At 45.3% G+C, this 25,133-nt stretch overlaps 1 protein-coding gene across 7 annotated transcripts in view; it reads left to right on the top strand.

Moving 5' to 3' along the window:
* Window positions 1-25,133, top strand: part of LDLRAD4 (low density lipoprotein receptor class A domain containing 4) — a 294,715-nt gene that overhangs the window by 247,257 nt on the left and 22,325 nt on the right. For 5 of the 7 annotated variants that reach the window (XR_012623080.1, XR_012623081.1, XM_074822547.1 and 2 more), the window contains one exon: window positions 23,891-24,045. Coding sequence is in view for 5 of the 7 variants with exons in the window: in XM_074822547.1 (XP_074678648.1) it covers window positions 23,891-24,045 (155 nt within the window). In the remaining 2 variants the exon portion in view is untranslated. Of the gene's footprint in view, window positions 1-20,060; window positions 20,162-20,206; window positions 20,824-23,890; window positions 24,046-25,133 lie in introns of those variants that run through there. The other 2 variants (XM_074822597.1, XM_074822576.1) reach the window with 2 other exon arrangements.

The raw sequence follows: 25,133 nt of genomic DNA on the forward strand, positions 1-25,133 counted from the left end.
CGACAGCCTTCCCTAAGGCTCAGGAATGAAAGAAAAGAGCAGTAAATATGCAAAGTATTATTCCTTCAGGACTGCACACTTTGACACTCCTGGAGGCCCAGCTGATGGTGGTGGTCCCATGCTCCATGCAGCAGTGGTCATCCCTCTGTCCTGCTCGGGTACCTTCAAGAGGGCTTTCTCTGAAGACCTCTAGTTCTCTGCCTTGAAAAGGCCTGTTCCTTTTCTCCTTCTATTCCAGTGAACCTCTTTTGCCCTTTGAAGAGAAAAAAACATACTGTCCAAGAACATGGTTTTCAGGGGAAGATCTTGAAACAAGAAGCAGTACTGCTCCTATACCAAAAGCTCTCTTGAGTTGTGGAGGGTTTAATGGGTTTTAACAGAAGTTGGACAGTTGCCTGAGCCTTGACAGATGCTGCTGTGTATTGTGTGCTATCCGGAAGAGTCCCTGTATGCTGGGGCCGTCTCACCTTGTGTAGGTACTTTGAAGCAGTGGTTGAAGTAGGAATGCTTAATGATATGCCACGGAGACAGCTTTTGCAGTTGCTGACAGATGGACAAAACACTGGAGTTACACACAATTTATTTTCCCCAAAAAGCTTGCAATTTCTTGACTAGCAGATGAAGTAACCTGGGAAAATGACAAAGGAACAGTAATGTAAGCAAAATATCCCACTTGAGGTTTCCTAGAGAGGAATTAATGCACAACAGGAGTTATTTGCTTCTGCAAGTTACAGTGAAATTATATTCTTGACCATTCTTCAGTTCTCATGATAGTTGGAGTATTCTAAAGCTCTGATTCCTGGAAGTGTATAAATAAGAATGTCAAGTTTCATTAAAAAATTACAGTAAAACATGTTTCTAGCCTTCCTCACGGCAGCCTAAATCTTTAAACTCAAGTAACTCAAATGTAAACTCAAATGTTTCTAAACAACAGAAAACAATGGAAATGTATTTTTTTTAGTCTTGAGATTAACTTCAAGTGGGTAATAACTAGAATTAGCAAACCTTCATGACCAGTAGTGCTAAAGGCTCGTGGAGGATTTAACCACCTCAGCAGTTGTGTTTAATTTGAAGTGTGGAGAAAGAGAGCAGCCAGTTTATTTCCCTAGTTACTTAGGCACTATTGGTGATGTATTTGTGGGTTTGTATATTTAATATAGGCTTTGATGTTTTCCCTTATGCATCTTTTTATTATATAAATAATGTCCTTGTTTCTTGGTGTTTGTTGTTAGTGTGTGCAAATACATTCATCTTTTGTTTCACCCTTCCCTAGTGACCTGTTACATTTAGTTATAGGATATGCAGAAAGGAAATAATTAGTCTAACTTTGATCTGCCCTTGAAATTGCGCTGTGCTTTTAAACCACTGTAGAAGAGGAACAGTAAGTTTGTTTCTGCTCTACTCAGCAACAAAGCACAGAGTTAATCTAGGCATTGTAAATTATTGTCTTAACGATAGCCTAAAGAGCCACTTTTTCACAAATGAGTTGTAGATGGAGACTTTTCTTTCCAGCACAGAGATGCTGCAGATAGGGTAGTGGTGTGCCAGGAGCTCCTGAACTGTGAAATCAGAAGAGACCGTTAGTTCATTGCTTCTGAGCACCTGCATGGATGCCTGTTTCATCTCACCCATGTACTTTCATACAGTCCCTCACCTTAATTTAGTTTTTTTTTTCCCCACTTTTTCACATTGAAGCTTAGTTTGTTGGTGATTCATTTCTACATACCTCTGTGGCTTTTTCTTTTTTTTTTTTTTTTTTTCTTTTTTCATTTTGGCATTCTGCTTGGCACTGCAGGAGCAAATTATTAAAGGTTTCCTGCTCCAAGTAGCTCTGGGGGAAAAAAAAAAAAAAAAACCAACAACCTGCCAGAAGTTATTTGAAGTGGGCTGTAAAATCTGCAAACTGTTACAGGAAAACCAAGTATAGTTTTCTGTTCCTGGTCTCCATAGTCTGGAAGCAAAGCAAAGTTTAGGTGATAGAGCAAAAATTAAACAGCATTGAGATTTTTTTTTTCCAGCTGCTGGTGGTGGAGGAGAGTCTTGGGTAGTACAGCCACAGCATTTGAACTGTGTGTCCTTTTAGTTCATTTGCTTTTATTTAAGTTGAACCTTTCAGATTGCCTTTTTAGTTTTTTAAACCTTTTCATTATCTCCCAGTGTGTGTGTTGTTTTTTGAGAAACCAAAAATACTAAAAGGTAATAGGAAGATAGGAAACAGCTTTGTTTCTGTTAGTATCTGCACCTTGTTTTCACAGTTTCTTTTACTGCTCCAAAAAAAAAAAAAAAAAAAAAAAAAAAAAGGAGAGCAGACAATACAATGGGTGCTAATGTCTCTTCCTACTCCCCTTAGTCTGGTTGTGCCTTTACTGCATGTGGCTTGGTGGGAGGTTGTCCCAGTGCAACAGAAAACTGTCTTGATGATTCAGTAGATGGTCCCTGATCTATGGGAAATAATACTTGCTGTCAAAATCCTAAAAAGGCTTCTTTCGGGGGGTTTTGGGTTTGGTTTTTTTTGCTAGGCACCTGTTGAGCTAAGAATAGCCAGAATTTTGCACAGTGGATGTCAGCATTTTACTGCTTAATCTCACCTCCTGTTTCATAAGTAATTTATCTTTTTTGTCAGTAGTTCCAGACCTCAAGATCATCAATGTAGGGATTGTCTTTTTTTAATTATGCAGTGCTCAGGCCACTGCAGTTGTGATTCTTGATTGAAGGATCCTTATGTTTCTGTAATACAAAGAAATGGTGGGAATGAACTAATTTTACCAAGATGTTGTTTAACAAGCACGGATGAAATGTGAAACCAAGGTTTTTGTAGATCTTCATAATTAAAGACCGACTGTATAGTTTGTATTATTTTTTTGCCATTATTATTTGGATTATCTATTATTACTATTGAGTGATGGTTTCCAGTCCAGTTCAAGTATTTTTGTTCCTTTTATCTATTAGCTGTGTGTATTTCCTGCCGAAAGCCATTGCGTTGTTGCTTTAAGATGACGACATCCCCTGTGCTGTACCCCAGAGCTAGATGAAGTAGTATATAGAAGTATCTTTACATACTTCACAATACTATGATGCTAAATGATTTAGGTTTTTCAAAAGGCATTTAGTCCTCTGCTGAAAGAGGTTTCAAATGTGTATGGCGGTGGTTATTACTCAAGGTGTTTGTCCATAAACGCATATGAAAGATAGAGATATTAATTTCAGTTTCACTGAGTCTACCAGGCTGGAAACTGAATATAAGTCTGAGTATGTATCTGTCTGTTGTGTTTTGCCTCTAGCAGCTTTTAGAATCACAAATGCACATTTTTAATGACTAAATGTAACATTAACAAAGAGCCATTCTGCCCCAGTTGTTTCATCAGACAACGGACTTGCTAGAGACTGCTTTTAAGTAGCCATGTCTGTCTAATCAAGATTTCCCCCTTCCCCCTGAAAAAAACCCAGAATATTAAAAAGCAGAGAAAATGAGATTATTAATTACTGTGCAAGCTTCAGAGTGGCAGCTGGAATGCAAAGTAAAAGGAAGAGGTCATGTTGTATGGCTACACAGAAGACACTTTCCTCCAGAAGCTGGTATTTTTGTTCAGCCCTACCACAGGTGGGCAGGAGGCTGTATGGTACCCCCAGGACAGGGACCCAGCGGTGGTGTTGTGATGGGTAACCTGCTGCGTTCTCTGGGTGTGGGTGTGGAAAACACCGGCAGAGGTGGCATACTGTAAAGGGTGAAAGGGCACCATTAAGTTATTATCTTTCTCTTCCAGTTTTTAAATAAAACCCTGCTGCATTTTGGAAAGCCACCATAGCCTTTCTCTCTGTTTTGCGTTTCTACGCTCCCTAAACATGGAGTGCTGCTTTGCTGGACATGGGAGCTGGGAGTGCAGGTTTGGCAGCATCACTGCTGCGTGCTTGCTCTTTGCAGCTGCAGTTTGGAGAGGGCCTTTGCCTAGATGGTGAGAGCAGCCTTGGGCTGAGGCAGTGGTGACACGGTGGTCCAGCATCCTCTCACTTCTCTCCCCCAGCAAGCTCTTGTGGCTTGCAGAGAGCAGGATACTTGGTGTTATCCTGCCTGTACCTCCAGGCAATTTCTGCAAAGCAGCTAGCCTGTGTCATCTTGCTCCTGTGTGAGGAGTGGGTATCTAAGTCCCACTGGACAGACTTTGGGGTTTGGGGGATCTATAAAGGGGAAATGGAGCTTGGCCAGCTAGAAGACTCCATGTGGCATCAGCTCCTGGCACCTTCCCACTCCCTTTTCTTTCCCAGTAATATGCAACTGGTCATCTTAAATGAAGTGGTTAATGTACATGATTTAAAAAAAAAAAAAAATAAAAGAAAAAATACACTGCAAGGTTGATGTGAGAAAAGGCAGAGAAGCTCTTGACTGGCCTGAGGACAAGGGTGATTCAGAAAGTCGCACAGCCAGCTGGTGATGAGATAAAGTGCGAGAGGTTGTCCCTTCTCTGTCCCACCTGTGCCAGCAGGTTGGGAGCTCTTTGCTGGGTGAGGCATCCTGCCATCTCTCTGAAAGAAGAAGGCTTTCCAGGGAGGTCAGGGCTTTCACACTGCTGCACTCTCTGTCTGGGCTTACGTGGGGAAGGGAAGAGACCTGGGGCAGGAGGCGGCACAACTGCTTTTAAGGGTATGACCTTAACAGAAGAGGAGTTGGAAAAGCCAAAGATAAAGATGGCCCAGAACATCCTTAAGGCTGCCAAGCCTAAAATTAGATGCAGGCTAGGCTTTGTTTTCCTTGCGGGCTCACATGCTGCACGCGTCTTCCCCCAGTTGGCCTACTCCGCGAGGACGGTGAGTGCTGACGTCGAGGAGCACTTGACTCCCTGGGAATAGGTTTCTTGTGACTTTCTGTACACCCTGTCGTCGTCACACGATGGGAACAGGCGGACGACATGGCAGAGCTGCTATCATGTGCAGGCACGCATGGTGCAGTGCTGCTGACAGCAGCTATCCTGGGACTGTTGCTATTGATGCCAAAGTGTTGTTGACTGCAGGGAGGATCAAAATTATTATTGGTGACCAGATGAGGTATTAAGTGCAGAGCTGACGTTAAGAGTCCATGCACACAACTCAATTCACTGTGTCACTTATACAGTGGTTTAAAATGTGGGCAGTGGATCAGGAACAGGCAGCAGAGAGATGCTGGATACCACATGCCACGCGTGTGTTGTAACCTTTCCCTCAGAGGCTGTCGCTTACGTTTTGATGGGGCACTGTTAACAGTTATGCCCCAAAAATCTACTTTTGCCAGATGAAAAGAAAATCTTTGGGCATAGCTTGGCCATTCTGTGTGGGCCAAAACAACGTTGGAAAGCTTATACTTGGGGCTGCACTTCTGTGCAAATATGGTTTGATTCTCATGTCAGTGCATTAAAATGGAGTAGTGTGACCATATAGTCACTACTGTTTAAGATGGTGTATCTGTTAAGCAGACATGCTGTTAAATCAGACTTACTCTGTGAGCTCTGAAACAGGCTATCTTAATTTTATTCAGAATCCACTTAGCACTGTTGTAGCCACATTATGCAGCATAAAAGTGTGTAAGAAACGTGCTTGCCTGGGAGCCCTGCAACTGAGCAAGAGCCTTTCTGATCCGTTTGCCAGGTTGGTACCAAGTCTGTATGAGACTTGGGCAGTTTTAGAGGGGAGGACTACAGGTAAACCAGGCTGCAGTGATACTTTTGGATTCTCTGCTAGCTGCCGTGCAAGGGACTGATCGGCCCAAGACATTCCAAGAATGCAGAATTTGGATTTTCATTTTGCTTCTCCCTGCCTGTCCTTCTGTTTCCTCCGGCTGTTTAGGGAAAGCAGCGGTTTTACAGCTGCCTTCTTTAATCCCCTTTGACTGGACTGCAATTTTAGCTGAGTGGTACCTACATTATAGGGAGGGAGAGGCACCGACTATAATGCTGCACTAAGGGTTTTACACTTGTCTTCTGCTTGCTGCGTAGCCGGGATAAGTCGTAACCATTTCTCCAAATCCCTGTGAGTTTTTCTTCAAAATGAAGTGATTAACTTCTGCTGTAAACTTCCCCTTGTCTAGGGCATCCAGGCCTTGCGCTGAGCTTGACAGCATTCAAGATCTCCTGCCCACATAGACTATTAGGTTCTGCTTATCCTTCGTTTCCACTGCCTGGTGAAATATTAGATAACGGGGAAGGAGCTTATCTTACATGCGTCTGAACTGACAAATATGGCAGCCTTTCAGTAAAAAGGCTAATGCAGACGAGGCCTTTTTCCTGGCTAGAATAAGAATGAGGCCGGCGCTTGTCTTCTACCACTGACAACGGTCAGATGCGTGCAGCATGATTTCCATAGCATCCAGACAGTCGAAGCACCTAATATCTACCTGTCTAGTCAATACATCAGCTTTGCTAGAGCGGGGAGCTGAAGTTTGTCATTGAGGCAGGTTTCTAATGCAGCACGAATGGATGTTTCAGTCATACTCCAGGGTAAACATTGTAAGTCGTGCAAATTTATTTACCAGCAGTGACAAATAACTGTGTCAGTCACTTTTGTTTTCTTTCTTAAATAAAATGTTCTCTATAAATGCCCTTATGGATTTAATTTTTGTAGCTTGGGGGGGGGAGGGAGGGGGAAGGGGGGATTTCTTGCTGTTTGAGCAGGTTAATATTAGCATTTATTTTCCTCTGTGTTTCTCCACATGAAAAATCAGTTTTAAGTTTGGACTCGATCTTAAAGGTCTTTTCCAACCAAAATGATTCCATGATTCTAATAACCTTCAGAGGGACCCATTTCAGGATTTAACAATTTGAGGGTAACAGCTGGGAAACACTGTCCTGGTATCGGTATTGAGGGGAGTCTGGTTTAAAAGCATAGCTGAGAAACAAGTCTTTACTGTGCTGGGGCTACCTGGAGGGAGGAGTGGGAAGGAGGGGGCTGCTTTGCCCGCAGGGTGCTGAGCAGGGCCTGTTATTCATTTCAGAAGTTTCTTGGCTCATCTCAGGCATAGAGCTGTGCTTGAAGTTTAACACTTCCATTTTGAGAAAGAATACTCACCGTTATAACGTGGCATATTTCTGCATTGCATTCATACAGATATTTTGGGAAATTGTTTTCCCAGTCGAAAATCCTAAACTGTACATTCGCTGTCGAATTCTCAGCTACCAGCTAAAACCTAAAGTGTCTGACAGCCCATAAAGCTGGGGATACAGTGGAAGAAATGGGTAGCCTTTTTAGAAATGAAGGAATAGAAGTTAACGGGTGGCTCGCTGCAGTACGGTGAAACGCAAGTGTGCTCTGAATGGAGGAAGTGGAAAGAGTTGTTAGTTGGGCAAGCCAGACACACCTAGACAGCATCCTGAGCTGCTGCCAACCCACACAGGGTTTTTGGACCTTTTCCAGGCTTTGTTCCTGAAAATAAATTGTTCAAGATGGGAAACTTTGAAGATTGCATTGACCAGTGAGCCGTGCCTCTGGGTGTGAGCTTTAAGGGAGAGAACTCAGGCTTCAGATTTGGGCTAGAGGCTCACAGACAAAAAGCTGTGATCAAAGTTTAGCCTAATTTTCATTTCTTTGCAGGAGGTAGTCTGCAATTTTTTCGCTGTTTCTTCCTTATAACTGGGATTTATTCTGGCCTCGGAAATTGAGAAAGGGCTGTTGATTTGATTATTTAGTTTAGGTATTGACTTGCTTTGTAGCTGCAATTCACATAAAATGATCACCTCTGTATCTGTTTCACAGGAGCAGCACGTGAAGAAATTAACTAACATCTATAAACCATTCAGAATATGTAAAACAATGGATATATGCTAACAATTATTTAATGCTTTGATAGCCATGTTGCAAAACAAATGAGGAGGTGGGGATATCTTTTGGAACAGAATATACTGCAGCGCCCGCCTTGATCTGCGTTAGACATCTGCACTGTGAAGTACAAGTGATTCTGAAAGATGCACTGAGAAAACAAATGGGTTACAGTACTGTCGTGTTAGAAATGACAAAATGTGTGGGCAAGAGAGAAACTAAAACTACTTTAGTTTCAGGCAGAATTGTAAAGTATTAACTGAAGAAATATAGTAGAAAAGATAAAACACGAACATTTTGGAAACTGGGACTCAGTTCTTTATGCAACAAAAATTCACACTGTGCTAAAAAAAAGAGCAACTTTTTTTTTTAGCAGAAAAACAAATCCTCAAAATTTTGTGATTTAACACTGGGAACCACAGCTCTTACCTCTAAAAGTAAAAAAACCAAACCAAAACAAGAAAACACCTTCCGGAAAATTTTTGGAGTTGTTCAAATTTAAGTTGGCTTTGAGAAAGACACCTACAATGAACAGAAAGTCCTAGTCTGAGCTTTAAGAGTGAGAAATATGAGAGGACATGAAGGAAAAATGCCAGAGTCCTTTTAAATTCAAAATGTCTGAGCTGTCTGCCCAAAAAAGGATAGATTCAAGCTGAAAGCTGGTTTGGGTTGTAGGACAGATTCATGTTCCTTATATGCACAACCTTCGTTTGAGCAATTCCCTTCTTCCTGTCTTCTGTGTGTAAAACAGAAACCAGATATATTGACAGCAAGGTAGAGTTATTTGACATGTCTAAAAAAAACCAGGATAAGTGCTGGAAAGGGTGTGCCTTTTCTAATTTAGCAAAACTGTGCTAATCATAGAATCATAGAATCATTCAGGTTGGAAAAGACTCTTGGGATCATCAAGTCCAACCATCAGCCCTACTCTACAAAGTTCTCCCCTACACCATATCCCCCAACATCTCATCTAAACCACCCTTAAACACATCCAGGGATGGTGACTCCACCACCTCCATGGGCAGCCTATTCCACTGTCTGACCACTCTTTCCATGAAAAATTTTTTCCTAATGTCCAGTCTGAACCTCCCCTGTTGGAGTTTAAAGCCATTCCCTCTTGTTCTGTCACTAGTCACCTGTGAGAAGAGACCAGCACCAACCTCTCTACAATGTCCTTTCAGGTAGCTGTAGAGAGTGATGAGGTCTCCCCTCACCCTTCTCCTCCTCAAACTAAACAGTCCCAGCTCCTTCAATCTCTCCTCATAGGATCTGTTCTCCAGGCCCTTCACCAGCTTCGTTGCCCTCCTCTGCACTCGCTCCAGCACCTCGATATCCCTCTTGTATTGAGGTGCCCCAAACTGGACACAATACTCAAGGTGTGGCCTCACCAGTGCAGAGTACAGGGGGACTATCACCTCCCTACTTCTGCTGGTCACACTATTTCTAATACAAGCCAGGATGCCGTTGGCTTTCTTCGCCACCTAATATGATGACAGACAGCTTCCAAGGTAGGAAATATGTCAGGTAAGGTATCAGCAGCAACTCAGCCTCACCGTTCTTAGCGTCGTATGACAGCGTTTCTCAGACTTCATCTGTGAGCCATCAGTGATGGGTGCCCTGAGATTTCTCTCGTGAGACCCTTTTGTGTACCAACCGCAGCCAGGGGATTGGATTCCTGAGAACAGAGGTGGGCTGGGAATCTCGTGCTGTAGAGTGTAAACTTTGTGAGGGAAGTAGCTGCAAGTTTATGCTGCACTTGGTTGAGACTACAGAAATAGGAGTGGTGCGGCATGTACGGCAGGTATATACTGCCCTGCCTGAGAGCAGGGGCAGTGCGGCCAGGTCTTGGCCACATGCCCCAAGGAGTTTGCATGCATGGTCCTTGTGGTCTGGTGTGCCCGGGCATCGTGGACAGGAGAGGGGGTGCGCATATGCACGTAGGTGTGCGATGAAGTCCAGCGCATAGTGTGTGGTGGAGGCTGAGGTACTGTGTGCAGGTGGCCAAGCACGTGCCTCCCATGTCAGACACATCCCAGACCCTGCACGCTTGCTGAATATGCACTGCGCTGGCAAAGTGCACACTCTCACGAGTCATTTGTCTGGGACTTCTGAATGGCAAAAAGCCTGGTCTGAGCTGCTATGCAGATCAGGATGCCAGGCGTCCTGAAATCCTGGACAAATCCCCTTAGTGCTTTTGGTAAATCTGCAACTGGGATTTACTCTTGTGACAGCACATCCTAAGTGTGGTAAAAATAGCCTGTCTCACAACATTGCAAACCTGACTCGTGTCCCACAGTTAATGGGTGAGCAGTCAAGGCTGTTTCTCGAATTGTTGCACGAATGCATGAAGCAGTCTCAGTAGCAGGGGATCACAAAGCTGCATTGCAAAGCACTTGCCTGGCTCAGGCCCGTTCTCTGAAACTTTGGCTTAAAACTCAGCAGATCTGACGTATGCAGAGACCCCTGATCTCAGGCCGAAAGGGAAGAAGGAGAGATCTCTCTGCCCTTTGCTTCTCCGGAAGGCTTCGACTGCCCTGCGCTTGCCTGGAAGCAGTCTGGAAGGTGTGCTGTTCAGGCATCATCCCCTCCTAGGCTGGGCAGAAAGCACAACAGCCCTCTCCCTGGAGACCGCGTAACAAATTGGTTTTATTTGGTTTTAACCTTTTATCATAATCCTAATGAAAACCATGGTTTTTATTAAAAATCAGGACTGCTCCAAATTTGAAGCATCAGTAGTTTTCCTACCCCAATGGGGTAACGTGGAGAAGTGAGAGGGAGTGAACATGCTTCTCCTGCTCTGTGTGTGCATGCACACATAGGAAAGCACAGTTTCTCTGTAACCCTGAAAATGAGTATTTTACTCTCAAAACTTCCTCTCCAGCAAGCAGATTCACCCAGAAAGTCTCACCCCACCCAAATGGGTGGTAATGGTATTTCTTTAGTGGGCTACACAAAAATGCTACCGGTGAGTCAGTACAGTGTCGGATGTACAGTTGTACAGAGCAGGAACATAGGATGAAGTAGTTTGAAATGCAGCCTCCCATCCAAAAATACCAGCCAACCAACTGTAAGATACATTAACTGTCAGCTCTCAGTGTGTCTGGGGAGATTTCAAGCAAATTTTGGTAAATGCCATTACAGTTGCTTGGGGCCAGCCTTTTGCTCATTGGGAAATGACACCTATCCATTCGCCACTGTGCAGATTTTGACAATGGACCTTTGTGATTTAAGTGCTCACATGTCATCTTCGAAGGCTTAGCAGCCCAAATTTCATATGGTACTGGTATCAGGCAGTGTGGGAAGACTGAAGTGAGTGAGGCTGTGCTCTGTGGAAGCGCTGCATAGGTGCTGCTGCTGAGAGAGAGGAGTGGGGACGGGCAGGGAGGGCTGAAGGGACTTCGCTTAGGTCACTGGCAGGTCTGTGATAGGGCTGAGGAGAGAAGCTGAATCTCAGTCTGATCTGGTAGCTAGTAGACCATGCATCTCCTTAAATATCTGCGATGTTACACATTTGGGGCAGTCTTGTGTGTTTCGTATGCAGGGTCGTTTTTTCTTTTCTTTCTCAGTCCCTGAAGTCCTCCCATGAGACACTTCAAGTTTAATTGTACCTTACTTGATCTAGTATTATGCTAGTAGTACAGGTAAAAAAAATGGATGGAGGAACAGTGTTAGAAAGCACCCCTCAGCCCTCACTGAGACCCCCAACTGTGTCCTGGAGTCTGTTCAGAAACATCCATCCCTCCCAGCTGCCTGGGCTCAGTAACATCAGAGTCCACCGAGCAGTTGGACCCTGCTACTCCATGTATGAAGCAGCACTGCAGTGCTTGTATCATTAGGCTGCTCATTTTGTTTCTGGCTCTTGGCTTCCACCCTGAAATGACGGTGTGATTGGAATTGTCTAGAGATACAGGAGTTACCCCGGCCTTACTTAGGGTATAAGAGGTTGGTGGTCTTCATGGAAAATGTCTTCCTATCATATGTGCAGTGTCTCAGAAGTGGTTTGAGTTTGTAGATACCATTAATTCTGCTGTAAACAAGAATACTGTCATTGCACTGGGTGCGATTGGCCTCGTTTTATGTAAAGTAGATGCGGATTTAAGCTTCGTATCGAGTTGCTAGGGTGCTGTCCATCAAGTGCTGTTTGGAAATCGTTTTTTAGAAGCTATGCCAGTTTTGACATGCTGCTTTAATATTTTTCTGGCTGCAGTAGGGCAAGACTTAGAAATCTTATGTTGTCATCACACAGAACTGTGAAGCGTTCTTTTTTTTTTTTTTTTTTTTTTTTGCTTTCTCTCTCTTGCACCCTGTCATATGGAAACCAGATCAAGATTATGAAATTATTGCCCACAAACTGTGATCTTTCTTCTCTTTTGTGGTGGGAACTGACAAGTCAGTGATGGCTTGGTGCTGTTGGTACTAGCTGTTCATGCTGCACGCATTTGTATGTATCAGGAAGTGCCGAACTTGGCATGCTTCTTGGTTGGCACACAGGCTGGTGAAACGTCAGATTTTTAATTGTGATAAAGTTCATGAAAGAAAAAAATTATGGCAGATGTTTCCTTTTGTCAGAGCCGAACTGAATCATTAAAATGTGATATGATGTACTATGAACGAGTCAGTGTAAACACCATCCTTGTGAACATGTCAAAAGACTGAAGAACATAGACCATTCATGGTAATGTTAAAAACCATGTGGTCTGAATGCTGTATTACCAAGCTTTTCTCTTTAAATGCAGAGCATGAATCTTATGAATTTTTATTGCCTTTATACAAAATGAAAAAACAACATATTCTGCTTTGGTAAAAATAGCCTGGTAGCTTCTGCAATGTGGTTGTCATTTCGCTGGTGGTTTACTCAGAGGTCTGCTTTTCACAAGCAGCAGTGAGGTATCTTGATTCCCATTGAGCGCTGAGCTTGCTCGCCTAATTCCCTCTTTTCTAGAGGATGTATTTTTGGGAAGTCTTACTCCTTTGCCAATCTGAAGGAAGCAGCAGAAACGCTGCTGCTTGCCGAGGAATGCCTGTGATGATGCGTTAAAACTGGCTCCCGATAAGTAGTTATGGAAAAACTGCAGGAAGCATCCGACGACCGACATCCTCTATGGACTTTCTCTCCCATCTCCTCCTCACATCTCCTACGTGAGGATTATTGTCTACACACTCACTTAGGCCATTAGTCAGAGAAGAGGTGCATTAGAAACTTCCTGATGCTTCCCCACGAACTGAGTACATTATATCTGCAGTTATTCTCATTCTTGCTGGCCTAAGAAGTCTTGACTAGATTCTGATTCTTACTCCCAGTGTTGGTCAGTTCTCAAGATTTTACTGTAAATGAAGCAGTTTTCTTAATGCTTCAGCTGCTGGAATCGGGGGAGTTGATGAATACCTTCATTTTGACATAAAGGTCAAAGAAACACTGGAAAGATGTGATCAAAGTGTATCCCAAAGTATTGTTTTATGCTACTCTTCTGATTTTTGATTTGAGAGGGCCTGATTTAACAGTTTTGGAATGCTGGGGTTTGGGAATAAAATGCTCTGTTATATGATAAGGTGAGCTATGAACTGTAGCAAATCCAAATCATTTTGCATGTCAAAATTCTCAGTCCCCATCTCTTTTGGGGGTGCACTGCAAGTGAGGTGAATGTGTTTTGCAGACCAATTTAAATACTCTTAAACTGTGGTCCCTTTCTCCAGATCAATTACATTGATTTATTGTGGAAAATTTGTGCATGGACATACACAAACTGTATACAAACAATCTATTTTATTTTAAGTGAGGCTGCAGAAGCCAGAAGTAATGAACCGGATTCAGTGATAACACTTGTTAATAGCAAAGCATCTATAGTTTTTGCACCATGGCAATTTGTCGAAATGCAGTGTGCTTTTTTAAATTAGCGTTTTTGCACCTCTCTTGCACCATAGGAACTTAATCCGTCATGAAACCTTGTTAGAAGCTGCACCATTGTATCCTGAGGCAGATGTGAAATTTGTGAGTCACTGATTTGCGATCAAGCTGAAGGAAACTGAGTCTACAATTCTTAAGAAAGAAGCCGCCCATTTGGGATGCATTTACGCAGCTTCTTTTGTATAAATCATTAGTGCTATAAACTATCCATTATTGTTAGGAGAAGAAATTTAACAATGCAAATAAAACAAAATACTGTGGCAGAGCAATTTTATGCTTGATTGTAATGTTTAATGGCATGTTCTCATAAAGAGATTTTCCCATCCTTCAGACCTATGATGTCTGTGACTCACTTGATTTCCGACGGTTTGAACATCCCCTATTTTATTCCTAGAGTTGTTTTCTCTAGAGCAATTTCTGTAAAGGTGCTGCAGCATGGGGTTATCCAGGGTTAATTTCTCTTATGATTACACATACAGACAGCATGTATGTAAATGCTGCAAGACATGATAAGAAAACTGTAGGATAAAAGAAAATGAAGAAGATTCCTTTGCTTGTAGATCCATTTTTCAGTATCTGCGTATTTCCCTTACTTTTAAATGTTAATACTAGCTTATATTGGCATTTTAGTTCTTTAAAAGCATTATTTTTCTGTCATCACTGACCTCAAATTTTGCATTATGTTGATTCCCTTTCTCCCCCGTATCTCTTCAGATACTTTTTCCAGGTTCTTCTCTTTCATCCTTTACTTTCAGGTACTAGACAGCAGCACCAGTGAGGCAGAGCTTCGTATCTCTAAACCAGCTGCTTAGATTAATGTCAGAAATAAAATACAGCTCTTCACATTCTACTTGTATTTTTAGTACCTTATTGTAATCCTGGTTCTGCTTTCCCTTCTTATCTCCGTTCTGTGTCTTGTCCTTAGGTTTTTTTAGACCAGGATTGATGGGTTTTCTTGTGATCTTGAAAGGTTTCTGCACTGTCCAGCTTTCTGAAGTCTTTCCATACACCTTAGAAAGTACTAAAATATCTTGATAGTCTGTTAATCTTCAGTCAAGCGCCCCTTGTTTTCTTTTCCTGGCTGCCAGGGAGTTTGTTGCCAATTGAGATTTATGGAGTGAATAATCCACCTGGCAGGAGACTCTCTGTAACTCCAAAGAGTGTTCTTCAGTGGAAGAATGAACGTTCCTTTTTGTGCGTAAAATACTGCTAATAGCTTATTTAGCAACCTATATTTCTACAACAGAGCTTTCAGTTTTGTGTTGGAGGTGGATTCTTGCATATGCATAGATTCTAGCACCCATGCTAATTCTGTCTCTCATTTAACTTTCATCTGTTCCCATGATAGGATAATGCATGATGTGATCTCTCAGCTTTTAAATGTGGTCGTTAGTGCATCTTTTCTAGCTCCTGTTTGAATGGGCTAAAAAAAATATATTAATAATGAAGGATGATTCTTCCCTGTACTTGCTGGGAATTGCCTGGAAACCAAGGGAGAGCTTAGGCAGGGTAGTCATGCTGCAACTGAGACTCCACAGAGTCCAGTACCAGGTACTAATTGCAATTACTGCTGGGAGAACTCTGAATAACAACGGAATTAAAAAAAATACATTGTGATCCTTTGTCACCTTTTCTCTTACTTAAATGGCCCATTTTTACAACTGCTGATTAGATTTGAGCTCAAAATAAGCCAAAAGCTATGGAATATCATCAGAATTAAGGATGGAAGGGGTTGCAGTATTTTCAGTGCAGCTGATTTTGTTCATGAGTTTTTAATAGAACTAAATGGAGGATTGAATTAGTCAATGATTAAAATAAGTGGAAGCCACTGTATAATAGTGTTCAGTGTAACGGGTACCTGTGTGAAATTTTGGTTCTTAGCCACCCAGTTCCTTTGTCCCTTTAGAGATATTTTCGTGGTCTGAATAGCCTGGGCTGATTATCAACCTCAGATTTACAGCTGCCTTTCCCTACCCAGACTTTCTCATTCCTTATGCATCAGCACTAGGAGATTCTGTACCTGTTTTTCAGCGGTGGCAGGGGAGCATCAAAGTTACCAGCAGCATAATCTCCAGGGTAAACAGGGCCAGCGTATTATGCCCACTGTACCATTTAACCCTGTTGGAGGAGATGACTGTAAATTGCCTGTGTCGAGCCGGCGTGTGAGGACTAATAGAACTGCAGTGGGGATAATTCATGAGTAGATTTTCTCACTCGCCAGTGTAAACAGAGTTAGGGCTAGTCAGGTCTGAAACGGTGATTACTTTTAAAACAGCATGTTATAATTCAGTGTCCCAGATTGAACTCTCCTTCCAGCACAGGAAAACAAACCACTGCACACGTGGCCAGCACATGGACCATGCAGGCTGTGCAACTAACTATGGATATGAAGGGCCGCTTTGTTTTTCTAGGAAACAAGATTTGGAGGGAGCTCTTTAACTGAGGATTGCAAAGGGTGATTTAGAAAAAACAACAAAAAAAAGATAAATCAATTTCACAATCCTTCCCATTAATGCAGGGTAAAGAACAGCTTTAGCAGGGAGTTAATTTAGAGGCCGTAAACACTGTCCTTTTCTGTGTTAAATCCCTCCACCAAACTTGCTTCTTTTGGGTTGTGTCACTAATCTCTCCACACTGCTCCCGTCTGCTTGTTCCTTGCACGTAATCACATTAAACACGATGACATAATACATCTAGATATGCACTTGCTGGTAAATAAGTTGCCTGAATTCACTGCCAATGAGAAAAATGTTTTTCCTTTCCCTGGGGTGGTACCATTCTTCAGTATCTTCTTCTGACGAACTTAACTTATAAACTCCAGATATAACCAAAAAGATGAACATTTACCCCAGGAGATGGCAGTTTGAGAGGTGGGGGTGTAGGGTATTCGGTCGGTGCATCTGCGGTCGCTTGAAGCCCATCCAGGTGCAGACCCGTACCCAAAAGGAGATGGTCCTGGTCTCCTGCGCTGTCCCTCACTGACCGTTTCCTGACTCCTTTTTTTGTGTTGGCATCAGCGTTCACCCAGCAAGCAATTTGACTTTTTCCCCTGTGAGCAGAGACCTGGTCTGGCTGGTCTGTGCCTCAGCCGTGTCGCGGACCATGTGTGCGCCAGGGCCGGCACAAGATGAGTGGCAGGAAGGAGCCGGGGCTGTGCTCCCATGGCTGCTAGCTTGACATGGGGCTGGGATTGCAGCAGGCAGTGATTATCCGGGTAGTCCCGAAGACCCACGGGACTGCTGTGTGGGCCCCCCAGCCTGCTTGGCTGGGGACCTGAAAGCACGCCTCCTCTGCAACAGGCACATATTGCCCCAACATGACTTTGACCATGAGGCATCGTCCTGGTGCTGCCAGGAAGAGGCATGTAAGGACGCGTGGCTCTGCGTGAAGTGTTAATGGTTATAGATTTGTGCCGTTTTCAGATGGTTTTCTGGGCTGAAGTTACGTGCATGGCTCCAAGCTTTATCACAGCGCAGGGAGGGGGAAGCACCTCCTCACACCCCCCCGCTGTCCAGGTTCCCCAAGGGGCTGACTTTTCTGATTTCAAGACTGTGGTTTTTCTCTTACTCTTCAGAGAAAGAGCTGGCCAAGAGCCTGCCCACAGTCGGTAATATCTTTAGAGAAGCAGAGAAAAAAAGGGATAAGTACCGGAAATGCAAAACTCATGCTGAGAAAGCAGCATCTGTCCAGTTTTGGTCAGCAAAACATGACTGTGTTTTCTTACACTTAAGAGATTAACATCTTTATAATTAGTAAAACAAAAAATCAGGTTTTGTTCTTGTGAGTTCCAGAATGAGTTTTTTGTTTTCCCAGTCAAGACTGAGGAGACAGATCAGTAAACATGTCCTTTATAACATTTTACTTAAGTGTTAGCAAGTTTAACAAGCCCATGGCTTTATCATTAATATGCTAGACTTGTAATGGCTTGTGGAGGAGCATTATGACTCGGTGTGCCAAAGCCTGCTTAGGGAGCTTCAACCGTGTCGCCAGAGCAGCCGTCCTGCTCAGAGGTCATGGTGGAACCTGCTACTGGGAGGAGAATTTTAGAAGGAAGCCAGCCCCCCAACCTTGTTGACAGAGCAGCTTTTATGGGCTATCTGGCACTTGCTGTGCAGTTGTTCAGCCCCTGAAGGGCTTGATTCACATTACAAACTTGATGATAAATTCTTAATAAATGGGTAATGAGCCAAATACTGTTCCGAGGATGTTCTTGAGGATACTTTTCAGGTGCATTGTTTATGGATACAGCAGTCTGTAACCACTTTACAGACGTTGTGCCTACACTTGTACAATAATATTAAACAAATTTTGGTGGATAGGGAAATAGTGGGCTAGAGAGGGAGTAAAGTGTGTAATGTATCAGTCTCTCTATGTGCTTGAATCCCCAGTCTTGCCAAAGCAGTTGTTTGATGCTCTAGGTTAGTTCCCTTCAGGAACTGAAAAGAGTCTAAACATCCAGGCTTCAATTGTAGGAGAGCAAAGTAAAGGATCAGCATTAATACTAATATATTAATTTTGTTTTGTTTTCTGCTTATGTGAAACCAACTTTTCATTTTAAACATGAGGTTTGGGAACGATGTATGTGGGTCGATCTTTGGCTCAGAAACTTTATTTTACACTTCAGACCTTGACAACGGAGAACTTGCAACAGGAAGATAATCAGCCTCAGCAGTGACTCTGTCCACACAAAGCAGGTCATGCCCATACAACACCCATGTTTAAAGGGCCAGCCTGTTGAATTAATTGTTTTCAAAGTAGTCTAGGGGCAATAAAATTGTAGTTTTGAAGGTGCTCTACATCTGTTCTGCTATCTGTACTGAATTTTTTCCTTGTGCTGGTATTGGTGCTGTAGTCAATTAATACTCCGCTTGTACAGAAGCATTCCATTGACATATGATTTAAACTCATTCTGCTCTTCTGGGAACTCTCAAAGGATATTCACTTACAGTCCACAGTCACTGTCCCCAGACTGTAGTGTTTGGCCTGGGGCCTTAGACCTTGCAGTCAACAACAGTTTAATAAATGCAGACAGTGGGGATAGCCTGTAACCAAACAAGAGGGCCCTGCTCTGTGCAGTGTATATATCAGGATGCGTCTCCCTAATATTTTAAACTCCCTGACTCTTCCTAGTGCTAGCTTGATGGGTGACTGCAAGCAGGCCCACTCCTGTCGGCCTCCTTCCCCTCCCAGCTTTTGCTCCTTGATCCTTTGAGGCTGGTCCATGGGGTTTGCAGATCTGCGAGGCGTGGGGAGCAGCGGGTCTATCTCCATGGTCAGCCCCAGAGCGTGTCCTGGGGGCTTGGACCGTTGTGGCCGTGCTGCGAGGGGGAGCGGTGCCGGCGTGGGGCCGTGCTGAGCCAGCTCGCCCGAAGCGGGACATGGTGCCTCGCCAGCGCCGCGGCCCAGCTCGTCTGCCTCCAGCAGCTCCCAAGACCTGGCCAAGTGCGGACCAGAGGGCGAACTCTCACATAGACATGCGCTGGGCTTATCCAGTGCTTTGGGGATGCTGCCAGCACCCAGAGGAGTGACTAGGAACGAGAGGAGGGCTCGGCCATGCTGGTGAAGCTGGCACAGGAGGAACATCCCGGGAGTTGAGGGACATGGCACTCATGAGGGACGTGGTGCTGACGGGGCTTCGTGGCGTGGCAGGGACACTGTGGGGCTGTGCTGCTCCTGTGAGCAGCAGCGGCGGGTCAAGTCCCTGCTACTGGCCTCCATCGTGGTGCTCCGACCGGGAGTACGGGCTGGGATTGGGATGGGGAACGGACCTGCCTGAAAAACAGCCACGCCGGAACGGCTGGCGCTGGGGCAGGCAGAGGGGTTAAGGGCATGGCAGAGGCTGCCGGCGCCGGGAGTTTTGCCAAGGAAACACACATGCGACGGAGCCCGAGTCACAAAATCTCCGGTGCTTTCCCCTCCCCCTCCATTCTGCTTTTTAACTTGTGCGCGTGGGCTGAGGCACAGGCTGGTTTCCTCTGGTCGTTACTGTTCTGCAGGATGTGTCTCCCCGGTACCTTGCCCCCCGCCGCCCCCCGACTCTCCCTAAAACGCTGCCTACTAACAGTGCAGCCGTGCAGCTCCTCCACACGGTTTCTGTGGTCACTGTCGCCGGTTGCGTTCCCCCGGCGCGGGACGGGGCCTGGGGGCGAGATGTCCTGTCCTTGCCGGTGCCTTCGGAAGTGAACGGGAAGGGGACGGGCACGAGGTCCGGAGACCGTTGAATACCTCGGGAAGGGTGTCCCGCTTATCTCCCCCCCCCCCCCCGCTCCCTCGCCGGGGTCCCCGCGGCGGCCGGCGGCGGCGGCGCCCGGGGCTGGCGCGTGACGGCGGGGCGGGGGCACGCGCGCGGGGGCGGGGCGGGGCGGGGCCGGCGGCGGCGGCGCAGGCGCGACGGGCCGGGGCAGGCGGAAGAGCCGGGGCGCCCCGAGCGCCCGCCGGGCCGGGCCGGGCTTAAAGAGCGGCGGGGCGGCGGCGCGGGTAAGCTACGCACCTTCCTCCCTCCCTCCCTTCTTCCCTCCCTCCCTCTTAGGCCCCGCGGCGGGGCTCGGGGAGGAGCGGGGCGCCGTGGGGTTCGGTCTTGGATTTTTTTGTTGGTGTTTTGTTTTACCTCGCCGGTTAATTTTTTTTAAATTATTTTTGGGCGTTTTTATTAATTTTGCTCCGGGACCCCGCCGTCAGGAGCCCAAAGGCGTCTTTCGTGTCCGTGCACACGCGCGGCTGGGAGCGCCGGGGGGTGGGTGGGTGTGCGCGGCGAGAGCGGCCGGTCCCTGCCCTGCCCGCCCGCTCCCGCCGCTCCGTGCCGCGGCGCGCCGCCCGCTGCCGGCAGCAGCCGGTACTCGGTAGCTGCGCTCTGAGCGCCGGGGCTGGGCCCTGCCGGTGCGCCGGGGAGAGGGACGGCCGGCCGGCCGGCTGGCTGGAGGCTGTCTGTCAGTCCGTCCCCGCGCTGGGCTGGGCGGACAGCCCGAGGACGGTGTCCTCTCGCTGGATGGAGCCCGGGGCTGCCGGTGATGCGGTGCCCGCCGCGGGGGCTGGCGGAGCGGCGTGAGCCCCCCGTCCGCCGGAGGCGAGCATGTCCAGTGAGCAGCTTAACAGGACAGCGGTGAAGGATGCGCGGTTAAAAGACCTGTTGTTGGACAGAGGTACCCGTTTGTCCGTCTGGCGTGGCCGGGCGGGTTGGGCTGCTGGGAGCTCGGTGCCCGCGTTAACCGGAGCGAAACCCCCTTGGAGCCCAGGGCGCTCGCTGGCAGAGCCCTGGGGCGCAGGGGGGGGCTCCCCTGGCCTGGCAGAGCCTGACTGCGGAGGAGGGTTGAGGGTGATGGTGACAGTCCAGACGCTTTTGCTCGTGGGGTTGTTGAGAGGGTTGTAAATGATCTTTTTTTAATACTCTTCTGCGAATGTGTTTTCATTCAATATATAGTTCCCTTTTTAGCGTGTGTTTGCCATGAAAAATATTCTGGGGAGAAAAATAAGTATTACTGTTACTTGCACGTGAAGAAACAGGTATGTGTGAGTGTGGCAGAGAGACTTGGGGAATTTAAATCGTTACCACTCTCTTCCCAAAGCTCCCCCACCCCACCCCCCCCCCCACCCCCCAGCCTCTTTCCCAGTTAACTTACAGGAAGAGTGGGCAGGAGGAGATGCCCGCCTGGCAGGTGGCAGCCTGTCACACCCGGGGCAGGAGGCGACGCGGGGGCCGGAGTCACCCGGTGCCTGTCGGCAGCCGTCAGAAACTGTTCCCATTGCCTTGAGCAGCGCCGGTAAAGAGAGGCGGCTGCTGCTCTTCTCTCTTTGCTTTTTCCTGTTAATAATCTAATGAGTAGCAGGGCGGGCAGTCAGGAGGAGGAAGAGATTAAAAATTACCTTCCTCTTTCCTTTCCCTCCACTTCTCAGTGAGGAAATCCTCTTGAACATCAGGTGTTTTGTTGCGTTTTAGTGTTTGTGATGTAAAGCTGCACTGGGAAAAACCTGTGTGCTCACACCTGTGTGCTGTGGCTTTGACTTTCTTTATTGTGTGGTTGTATGGCCATGGTTTAGTCAAACACTTCCAAATGATCCCCCCCTCCAAGGTAAATGCTCACAGACCCAGTAATTTATTTCTAAAGGAGAGGTTCCATCCCTTGCCACTGAAATGCTGGGGCCTTGATAAATTTAGAAGACTCTGCCCTTGGCAGATAGAGAAGTAACATGTCATTCCAGTGATCTTTGCATTCTAGGAAAGCCTAAATCAACATTGCTTGTTTTACATGTTGCCCTTTAGCAACAGTCTCTCAATTTCCAGTCTAAAGTATTACAGGGGCCCCCCCAAAAAATCTTTTGGGTTAAGAAACCTTTTAGTACTCACTAGCTGCAGAATATGAATTGCTGCACTTGTCAACTGTGTCAAGTCTGTATTCTGTGCTTCTGAGCCAAGAAAAACTGACTTTTTTCTTAAATACGGTTTTGGTGGGTTTGTTTTTTAATTAGTTCTATGCTTCTTGCTTTTTGATCTTTTGGTACTGACATTGTTAGGTCTCAGTGACTTGAGGAAAAAAACCCAAGAGATTGCTGCACTGCATATGGGATTGATAGCAAAAGCAGAGCAAAGCACTGACTAATCAAATTTTTTGGTGGTCTTAATGATGAGTGGATGGTACGTAACAGCAAAGAGAAATTAAATGAGAGATGTATTGCTGCCCTTTACTCTTTCCTTAGCCTCAAATAGATTTAATTACTCCTACTGAGACGGTCACAGAACCTCAGCACTTAGATAGTGGCATGCCTGTGCCCACTGAAAACTTGTGACAACCAGCTGGACCTCAGCACCAGCCTCCACTGGACACCAGCGCACTTGCAGCTCCTGTAGTCTGAGGTTTTGTTTGCAAGAGATCTTAGAATAGTGAAACAGCCTTGGGTTTTCTTTAGTTCCACCACAGGTTTTGGATTTTATGTGTGAACAGCATTTTTCTAGCTCAGCTTCATAGTCGAGCTGTGTTTGCGTAAGCGTACTGCTGTTACACAGAAGGCTGAGGATGGCTACAAATGGAAGAGATAAGAGAGGGGGGGAATACAGTTTCTCTGATGTTTGCTTTGTCCTTTTTATTTTTATATTTTGTTATCTATCTTTCCTCACTGGCTTTTTAAACAGAAATTTAATATTGGTTCCCCAAAATTCATGTTTTGGTGCCCAGAAGTAGTGCCATTTTTGGAAAGTATTGAAACTGAGCAACTAGCACTGTTGCTTTGCTTTTTCTACCAGCCTAGCAACCAAAGACCTCCTCCCGTGAACTGGAGTTGTCTTTCAAGATGAGAGCATCCCCTGTGAGCAATGCAGTTTCCATAGAAATATCAGCAACTGTGTAACTCCAAAGGGCAATTTCTCCCCTTAGGTTGCTCATCCTTGCTGCTCCAGTATAGCCAAAAGGGTGCAAGAGTGACTCATTTCTAAATATACTTAATATTTGTGGTATAGGCAGGACTTCAGATAAGATGATGGGACTCTGATGGAGTTCATTGTAATTGTATCTCTTGCAACAGCCAAGGCCCCGGTTTCATTTTTAACCATAGTGGAACATATCTTGTTTTAGAGTGCCAGATCTCTTTTTAGATTTTTACCTGAATGGGAATGTCCTAGAAAAGTTAATTTTACTCTAGTTGGAGAGAAGTACTTGAAAATTGTGTGTAGATTCAGTAGGAAAAAAGTTTGTTTTCCACTTGATTTAGGTAGCTTTCATGCGATTTTGCTGATTAAAAAAAAAATTAAGGATAGCTTACTAGATAGCATCCAGATTCCTCTCTCCATGGTCTCTGAAGCCTATGGAGCCCTCTGGACTCTGTTAGCATTGCAGATACAAATAGGGTGGGTTCTGGGGGTGTGTGTGTTGGTTTTTTTCCCCCAGTGAAATTGTTGTTTTATCCAAAAGACTTGTCTGGGGTGTTTATGATGAAGAACTTATTACCCGTGAAGGCTGCAGAGAAGGATCACGAGGAAGTTTCTTAGCTTTGACCTGCAGCCATTCATACCAATTGATCACCAATGACAAAAAATGAGTAATTTCCATACTTTTGGAATGCATTTTTCTTTGCAAGACTTTGTGAAATGGGCAGCAGTGAACATCTTGCTCCAGATTAATCTTGAAGTGCTGAGGGGTTTTCAGGTTATTGCTTTGATGGATAACATTCTGTGTGTGATTGACATATTTTCCTCTTTGTTTTTTTTCTTTGTTTTAGCTGAACTGGAGTTTGTTCAAATCATCATTATAATTGTGGTTATAACTGTTATGGTGGTAGTGATCATCTGCTTGTTGAACCATTACAAACTCTCGACACGCTCCTTTATCAACCGACAGAGCCAAAGCAGAAGACAGGAAGAAACTTTGCAGACGGTGAGTATGAGCTCCTTGCACCAAATTCCTTCTCCTTGTACCATATGGGTCTGCAGCAAGCCTCCTGAGGAGTACAGGCAACTGCTGGAAAAACTTCTGATGTTGCTTTTAGTACTCCCTATAGTTAGTTCTTTTGCTAAGGTTGTATTTGTCAGTAGAAAAAAAATGGGAACATAAATTTATGGTATACCATCTTTGATTATTTTTAGACTTCGCTGTGTTTCATGTAGCATATTTAATTTTGTGTTTGGAGGTTCAGATGTGACATCCTGTTTGCTGCTGTAACTGAAGGGGAGTGGAGAGGAAATGAATGGAGATCACTGGGTACTAAGATTTGAAATACATGGTGTTGTGACTTTCCACACATTTACTAACATCCTGGAGTTTTATCACTGTTACTGTTTTGTGAAGCTGCAATAACTGTTTGCTGTATCCAAAACACTGGTCCAGTAATGGCCCAGGAGAATGTAGTGTTTGTTTCAGTGAAACAAGTATTAGGAAAATGATGCTTCCAAGGACCCAGAGTGGTTAAGATGTGTTGTTACAGAGCTAAAGGCTTAAGACCAAATCTCGGTCAAGACTTGTAAAGGCTGTCCCTAGTCAACCCAGCAGTAAATGGACACTTAACTTGCCTTGTGAGCCAGGAGTTTGCTGGGTGGGATGTACTGCTCCCTTGTGAGGGTTAACTACAGGGTGTCCCTGACCTTGAGATGTCCCCCCCAAGCTGACAGTGCTAGCAGTGTCCTGTGATGTTGCAGGGAGGTCCTTCTTCTGATGTGTTTTTGGATGTCCTCAAAGTGGTGCCCTTGGCCTCTTTGGCTGTGATGGCCAAGGGACCACTGGTGAGGGCAGCTTGTTGATGCATTAAATTCCTGGCAACCACATTGGATTCACAGCTTCATTTCATTTCACTGTCAAAAAAAAATTGTCCGATTGTAACTGAAAGGTGCGGTACTATAATGGCTTACACCAATTGTAAGTTCACAGTCTCTCCTTTCTTTCCATCCTGGTCCTATGTGTCCTCCGTCTTTGTGGTCCTTAGGGAGCTACTGAGGTGGTGGTGAGAGACCTCAGGGGGCTGATCTGGC

The sequence above is a fragment of the Strix aluco genome, chromosome 1 (assembly GCF_031877795.1).
Source record: "Strix aluco isolate bStrAlu1 chromosome 1, bStrAlu1.hap1, whole genome shotgun sequence".
In the NCBI taxonomy this organism is placed as follows: domain Eukaryota; kingdom Metazoa; phylum Chordata; class Aves; order Strigiformes; family Strigidae; genus Strix; species Strix aluco.